Source organism: Coregonus clupeaformis, chromosome 14, assembly GCF_020615455.1.
Source record: "Coregonus clupeaformis isolate EN_2021a chromosome 14, ASM2061545v1, whole genome shotgun sequence".
Classification (NCBI taxonomy): domain Eukaryota; kingdom Metazoa; phylum Chordata; class Actinopteri; order Salmoniformes; family Salmonidae; genus Coregonus; species Coregonus clupeaformis.
Window position 1 is genome coordinate 30,629,814 of NC_059205.1, and position 8,674 is coordinate 30,638,487.

Below are 8,674 nucleotides of genomic sequence, written 5' to 3' on the forward strand. Positions count from 1 at the left end.
TTTGACTGAAAAGGTGAAAGGTTTTATTACAGCAAATCCATCCAAATCTCAACAGTTTTAAATAGCAAGTTCAACATACAAAACACAGCTCACTTAACATAGTTGTTTTTTTATTAAATATGTAAAAAGCAGGTCAAGTTATTCACAAATAAAATGCAAACATGCAACACATTTTGGGGAATGCATAATGAGTGGGACATCAGAAGAAAAAACATGATCTATTTATAATTATTGACAGTACATGTTTACATTCCTTTTCATTTACACAATATACGACTAAAGCATTATGGTGCACTGCCGAGTTCAATAAGAATAAATGCAACATTAAGAAAGGGTATACAATATACGTACTTGGAATATAGTATGTCAAATTACTCAGTGAACTGACTCACAACTTTCCCTAAGACCTGTGGTTCAAAAATCATATGAAAACATCTGAAATATACCCGACTTCCATAGAATACGACGGTGGCTAGTTGCTCTTGAAGTTAAAAAAATGTTTTATTGTGATCATACTAGTCTACACTAAAATGTTCTCCCTTCTCTTATGATGAAGCCATACTGATGAATCAACCTTGTTTCTGTCACTGTAGCACCAAATAAGGCATTTTTGAGTACACACTGATTATCAAAATTCTTTGAATTTCTGAAGATAGTCACATACTAGTCATAATTGGTCTAACTAACTTACTAACTACTACTTTTCATTCATGATTCTCATGGACTGTACTGCCTCCCTTCGCGTAGAGGCAATATCAAGTCTTCTTAGCTTTTAATAAATATTGTTTTTGCAATTAATTTGTAATTGTGTGAATTGTGAGAATCTATGGACAGATTGTCCATTCCAGAGTAAAATGTCAGTGCAACATATGGAGGAAGGTTAAATAGGAGCTACTACCGGCCCTTCAGGGCTTTTGCTTATTGCATTCTCATGATTAATATGGTTGATATGTACAAGTTTTAAAATAAACATTAACTTTGAAACAACGTACATAATGGATGGATCATGGGACCGACCGAGGCTGGCAACATACGTAACACGTCAGATAAAAACAATATCTGTCTACTCCATACTACCATTTAATAAAATCGAGAATTTTGAATGACTTATATTTTCACCCTTTTTCACTGCCCTTGGAAAATTCTGTGATGGTCTGAGCTTTTCTGCATGTGGCGGTATGTAATAACAGCAACCTGCCCACAGCATTTCACCGACAGTCAACAAAACACACAGAATGCAGAACAGCGGAGGGATATCAAAAAAAAAAAAAAAGGGTCGTGCTCCTTTTCATGAGGTTGCTTCATGTGCTCAGTCTTCAGGAAAACCAAAAAGAAATAAACCATGAGGGAAAAAATTAAATATAAAAGAAACAAAAATATCTAACCTGTAACAAAGTTCTCACAAAGCAAAAGGGCATGGTGGTGGGGACAGGGAGGGATGGCAGTCAGTACTCATCCTGCTGATCATCAGGAACCTCCTCTTCATGGACCCCTGGGTCCACATCCTCTCCCTCCCCCTCTCCTGCACCTTCCTAAGGGGACACAAGCAGTCATAGCAAAATGTTAGGGCTACAGCCACCATAGATATTTTCAAGTAATTAATAGCATTAGGTAACCTAAATCAATTGATCGATTAATCAAACAAAGGCCTGTGATTACAAAGAAAATATCTCCCCAGAAAAGAACAAGTAGCAAAACATTTACTATTCAAACCAGTACCAACATTCTAGAATCTAAAACAAATGTTGCACTACAACAACCCACACCCAATCGCCTTTGGGAAATTCCTATGAATGATCACTGAAGAGCCAATCAATAACAGCCAATTGACCTGTTCGTCTGCAGAGTACAGGATCTCCATTAGCCTCTCCACGAACTGTGCGCTCTCCTGACCCTGCTCCTGTGCCAGCACTTCCACCTCCCGCAGCTTTCCAAAGTAAAAATCCCTCTCCTTCTCCACCCCCTCCAGTGCAAGTTTTAATGTGTTCACCTGTACACAAAATGAGACAGACAAATTGATATTCCTATCATCTCTTGTTATTTGACTTTACACCACAAATTTGTCTGTGTGTAAACTGATTTTGCAGTATTAATGATTTTCCAGTTGTCAATCAAATCCAAATGGTCACATATGCTCCATCATAAAAATATTGCTGTTATACACTGCTGCTCCTCTGATCCCCAATTACTTGTTTCTTGGATCCTTTTCATGTTTAGGGTTCAACAGTAATCTAATCCTTGTAAGATCAGGATTATGTAATTATCATTCAAGGCAATTTGTAATTACTTGTCATTTTGGTTCTGCCAAAAACATTACAAATTCTTACAAATCTTACCAGTGAGTCCAACTTAGATATATTAAGTTGTAATGACGTTGTTGTAGTAACTTATATATATGAAATTGTTATGATGCTGTAGTAGTGGCTTTATACCTGGTCATTAAGCAATGTGACCTGTGCTTCCAGTTCCCGCTCTCCTTTGGCCAGAGTTGTCGTTGCAACTGGGATTCTTTTGGCTGAAGAGGGTCTGGAGGACGGATGGGGGCTGCAAGGGTTTTGTTTCGGGGTTGTTGCGCTCGCCCTGGTGGCTCCTGAACACAAATATAGGTTAGTCAGTCAGTTTCCTAATCTACATAAACAATGTCTGCTGTCCAAAGGGGTATACTACAAAATAGAATCAATGCAGAGTTCTTCCAAATGAATGTAAGAGGGGCGCTGCACCACCTTGTGGACTGGCTGCGCCACTATATAAACTATTTTTTACTTTATTTGTTATAATTTAAGGCTCAAGATTGCAGGAAATGGCATTTAGAGCTTTTTGCTTTTTTGAACACCTGAGTCCAAGGGGGAGCAGAGCCCCACTACAGGCACCCCCCACCACCTTACTCATCAGTACCACCTTGTTCAAAACTCCTGGCCAGCTAACTTGCAGCAACCAGAATTAACTACTCATTTTCTGGTTTATTAAGAAAGCTACACTTTGTTTTTGGTTGTCAAGTTAATTAGACCATGCCCATTTCAAGCTTATCTTTCTAAAAAAGTAAACTGTTATTTCAGAGTATTTAGGCAAATTAACTGGCTAACTCATTGATCCTGCTTTGTGTTATACCCCTCAGGCGGCTGGTATTCTTACCTGCAGTGGGGGAGCTGGCTGCGTGGTGTTGAGACTTCTTAGGCAGGTTGAAGATCTGCTCACCGGGGTCAGGTGGGGGGATGGCATCCTGACCCTGTCTGGCCTGAAGTGGGTCGTAATCTTTACCGTCGTAGTTGGCGTCAAAGAACCTCTTGAACCACTGGATGAAGTCAAGGTTGTCCTGAAATCTAGCTTTCACCAGCTTTTCCACAGGAATAATCTTTATAGAGGAGAAGAGGAAAACAATTTATCAAGAACAAAGAATTGGGGTACTTGTTTTATAATCTGCACTTCACGTGATATGACACATTCATAAAAAAATATATTTTAGGAGCAAAGTGAGTGTGTGTGTGTGTTTGTGTGTGTTCAATCAAATATAGCCTAGGCTAGCCATAGTAACTAAAGAAAAGCCCTATCTAATGGTAAACTGTTATTAGTAGCTACAGTAGGTCCCGTCAGGACACTACTCACTCAGCCTCATTCTCTCACCTTGTCCACATTCATTCTCTTGAAGGAGGCCTGCAGCAGCTTGAAGTTGTGAATGTACTCATGCTCGAATTTAGCCTGGAACTTAACCTTCTTAAGACTGACGCAGCCAGGGAAGAGCAAATCCATGAACTGGCAGTAGGCCGCTCCTACAAGTGAATGAAAATAAAACCACGTCAGAAGATGTGACACAAAACTACAATTTGTTTCTCTTCTGATACAGGTTCGAAACTAATGATAACGAACAAATGATATTTTTCAGGCATACGCTTGATCGAAATGTCTCACAGCACTGCCATTAGCCAACCTGTGCACAACACTACCTACAGCGGACCAGACACAACAGACTTGACAGTGCTGGAAGTGACAAGCAGCTTTAACCTCAAAATAGTACCATTAGCACACCTTGCTACATGACTGTGTGTGGTTCAGGAGATATTGGATTACTTGGGGCAGCCATGGCATGGTAGCCACAGCAAGTGTGCAAACTAGTTGTATTAATAGCACTGTCTGTCTTCTCTGTCAGAGCAAGGATAGGTTAGGAGCAGGGTTAGGTTTAGACCAGGTTTCTTTGACTATACATTTGACTATACCTATTACCTGGTAATTAGCAGAAGCTTAGTGTGGAACAGAGGAAAAGCATGGACATCGCTCTCCCTTCCAATACCTACAGTATCATTCTGCATCTCCCTTCCTATGCTAGGCCTATATCTTTAGCCCATAATGAGGTCCTTCGGTCTGGGAGGAAGAACAGTTTGCAGCAAGGTTAACAGGGTAATTATTCTTACCTGAGGAGAGCTGCTCCACTTTAGTGTAGTTCAGACCGAGAAGATCGTTAACCCAGGCAGTGATGTCATGCCTGCTCATAGTCTCCTGGGTTATTGAGGTAGAATATACGTTGACCGCCATCCCCCAACTGCAAAAGATTTTAAAAAGCCACCTCTCAGTCAGTTACATTTCACTTTCTCCAAAACATTACCATCTCAAAATAAGGATTTTTTTGTAATCTCTTTTACAGAATGGTTAGCCAACATATTCTGTACACACAATTGTTGACCAACAGATAAAAGCCACCATATCATTTTCAACTACTAACATTAAATATAAAGTGATGCGGTCGCAAAGATGAAGCAAGGCAGATAACAACAATACAAACCATCAAGGGGAAACTCGACAGCGAGCCAGTAAACCTAGGCCTATAACCAGAGCTACGAAATAAAGGCACACTGGTCTCAAATCCAATTCTGTGAGATCAGTGTGTATGCTGATTTTCATTCCAACCAATTCCCACTGTCAAATTGCTTAATAACATCTATTACAATTGATCTCTATGCATATCCCATGTTAGGTCCAGTAATGTAATAACATGTTAGTAATGCGGCTATAAGATTGGGATGCCCAACTTAACTGAAATGTATACACACTATCGACTCTTGTAAACAATCATGTAAATACACTCATAACAGGAGTTTGAGTATGGGTGTAGCACAAAATCTATATGGGATAAGGAGGAGCACATTGGATGGGGATAAGCTAAAAACGGTCATTTTCATAATGAAGCTGGCTGTGAGTTGAGATGTTATCTTCAGAAACATCAACAAAGCAAAGTGACATAAAAGTGGTGTAAGCTCTCACACTGCAAACAAATGGCATGAATAGTATAATGTTTGAAACTGTTGATCACCCTTCACAGTAAATGCAAAACTTGTCTTTAAGTGTAGCCTTGTAAAGTTCAGCAAAAAATAAAGTTTTTCACAGCTTTGGTATTTGGAATACTTTTATTCTAATGATGGGAGCACACATCATGTCAAAATGTAAGACCCGAATTGTTGTTGCAACATTTCATATTCTCAAATGGGTATCCGCAAAAATAACGGGCCTGGTGTTTAGGACATAGGAGACAAATGTCTACTAGTATCTATTGCTCCACCATTCAAAATACAAACATTCAACTAATGAGCTTACATCGCTTGTCACAGGGCTGGCCATAATGCTACGAACAAGCATTTCCATTTGATAAGATGATGGTAACAGCTAACGTTAGGCTACAATTACATCAAGCGCATAATCAACATCCTAACAGTTAAACCCTAAACATGAATGGCAAAAACGGACAAAATGTGGACTGGAGGTTCGGTTTCCAACTATCCTTTTCATTGATTGTGCACTGATAGATTCGGGGAGACAGAAAATCGGACAGCCGTTCTCGTGTCAACAAAGCAGATGTACTGCTAGCTTTGTTAGCTCATTGGCTGTACTTGACCCAAACAGAAGAGTTTATAATGTGAACAGACTGGGTTTAAAACCATGTCATAAAATAAACGGAAGAGCTAAGACATTAACCGTGCCCCTTTTCCCAGAACACACGATTAGGTAGCGTATGGCCAGCAAGAATATTCTAGCAGCTATTGCAATTATAGTCAAGAGAGTAACTGTGTATTTGACAATGAATCAAGCTAACCTGCTAGTTTCTTCCACAACGGTCCCATTTCCAACTGGCCACACAATGTGTGTTATTTTATGTTTAAATGTCACCGATTTCGCTTTGGCATAATTGTGAACTTGCAGGGGCCTATTCAATACGATTTACGCCATGGTCAAGAAACAGTCACCAAAAGGGAATACATCCAATGTATTGCACGAGCTGATACATTGTAACAGAATTGAAAAGGATCGAGCAGATGGCGTGGAAAACATCCAATGCTCGTGAAACAAATATTCAGAGTTTTGCAGCAACCTTATTATTGCTCAAAGCCTTGCTATGAAGCCACGCCAAATGCGGCATTTGCACGGATTTACCTGTAGGCGCGCTCTCCTCGCACTGTATTTTTTCTGTAAGGAATGCAGTTGGATCCGTCCGTTGGGATGATGTCGTTGTTATTCTCTCCATTTGGGGACAGTGCTTGGGTGGGACCAGGCATTGGGTCTCTAAAATATTGAACAGATTATCTGTTCTCTCTCTATGAAAGGACGACGCGATATAAAGTGCCGCACCTCGGGCTTGTTCTCCTGTCTGCTTATTCTTCACAAATCTGGCTCTGGTGACGTCAGCGGACACTAACCAACCACGTGACTGGTGATGGGGGCGCGCTTCTTGGACAGTGGACGGCGAATTCCACTAATAGAACACGAAGGGACATAGTATATTGCTACTTTCTCACTCATACACACGCGAAATGTTTTCTTTATTTCGTGTCTCTGCTTCAATAGCAATAGCTGGCCTACGTGTAGATATTTATTTAAATGACAAGCCTAAATTATAAGATTATGCATCTATTGTGCTTCTCTCCGGTATTTGAGCTAGGGGAAATTATACTGAATGTTGGATTTCATTGACATTAAAATAATAAAAGGTCACAGGTGGTTGGTTTATTGTTGAAATGCAGAAAGAATCATATTCAATCTATGACCGGGACATATTGGACCAATTCTGAATTGGAACTCTACTCTCCATAATGAAACCATATGGAGCCTAATGCAACAAAACATGCTGCCCTTCAAGAACAGGACTATTATCAAGTCATGAAATGTTAATTTTTCTTTTACATACCGGTAAGCAGTTCAATTCATTTTGCACTGAAAATCCTCTTCCAGTGATGGCTTTAAATTATTGCCTTCTAAAGTGCTGTGCTGCAATCATAACTAGCTATAGTCTAGTGTAGTGTAGCAGAAAAAAAGCCTTTGATGCTCATCATACAATAAGGTCACCAACCCTGGTCCTGGAGAGCTATGGGGAGCACAAACACGGATTCAACTACTGGGAATTATTTGATTAGTTGAATCAGAATATACAGTTTATTAGGTACACCCATCAAGGTACACCGATCAAGTCCTGTGTCGGACCCCCTTTGCCTCCATATAGCCTGAATTCTTCGGGGCATTCTACAAGATGTCGGAAACGTTCCACAGGGGTGTTGGTCCATGCTGATGCGATGGCATCACGCAGTTGCTGCAGATTGGACGGCTGTACAATCATGCTGCAAACAGCCCTTTCCATCTCATCCAAAAGATGCTCTATTGGGTTGAGGTCTGGGAACTGCGCAGGCCACTCAAGTAAACTGAACTCGCTGTCATGTTCCAGGCAATGTTTTTCCACTCCTCAATTGTCCAGTGTTGGTGATCACATGCCCACTGGAGCCGCTTCTTCTTGTTTTTAGCTGATAGGAGAGGAACCCGGTCAAGTCGTCTGCTGCAATAGCCCATCCGTGACAAGGATCGACAAGTTGTGCGTTCTGAGATGCCGTTCTGCACACGACTGTTGTACTGCACCGTTATTTGTCTGTTTGTGGCCCGCCTGTTGGCTTGCACGTTTCTTGCCATTCTCCTTCGACCTCTTTCATCAACAAGTTGTTTTCACCCACAGGATTGCCGCTGACTGTATTCCCACGACTGCGTGGCCTCACACAGTTCCAAATCCATAATCAAGTTCGCTGACGACGCAACAGTAGTAGGCCTGATTACCAACAACGACTTGAAGGCCTACAGAGTGGAGGTAGGCACTCTGACGGCATGGTGCCAGGTAAACAACCTCTCCCTCCATGTCAGCAAAACGAAGGAGCTGATTGTGGACTTCAGGAGGAACCAGGCTGGGCCCGCCCCCATCCTCATCAACTGGGCCACCATGGAGACGGTCAAAAACGTTAAGTTCCTCTGCGTACACATCTTCAGTGAGCTGAAATGGTCAAACCACACGACACTGTGGTGAAGAAGGCACGACAGCGACCTCAGGAGGCTGAATAAATTTGGCCTGTCCCAGAGGGCCCTCAGTGTTCTACAGGAGCACCATCAAGAGCATACTGTCGGGCTGTATCACAATCTGGTACAGCAACTCCAACGCCGCTGACCGCAAGACTCTAACAGAAGGTGGTACCATTGGGTGCACACTGCCTGCCCTCCAGGACACCTACAACACCAGGTGTCGCAGGAAGGCATCAGGGACCTCAGCCACCGAGCCACAGCCTGTTTTCCCCGCTTCCATCCCTCAGACGTGGGCAGTACTGGAGCATCATGGCAAAAACTGGCAGACTGGCCAATAGCTTCTACCCCCAGACCATCC

The 8,674-nt window shown here is 41.7% G+C and overlaps 1 protein-coding gene across 1 annotated transcript; it reads right to left on the reverse strand.

Moving 5' to 3' along the window:
• On the reverse strand, positions 1 to 6,668 carry mapre2 (microtubule-associated protein, RP/EB family, member 2). Its single transcript, XM_041896348.2, has 7 exons — positions 6,418 to 6,668; positions 4,407 to 4,534; positions 3,622 to 3,767; positions 3,133 to 3,352; positions 2,433 to 2,590; positions 1,832 to 1,990; positions 1 to 1,532 (listed from the first exon to the last, which is right to left on the reverse strand). The coding sequence occupies exons 1-7, from the start codon at positions 6,537 to 6,539 to the stop codon at positions 1,446 to 1,448; spliced, it is 1,020 nt and encodes a 339-aa protein (XP_041752282.1). The 5' UTR covers positions 6,540 to 6,668; the 3' UTR covers positions 1 to 1,445.
• Positions 6,669 to 8,674: the final 2,006 nt, after the last annotated feature.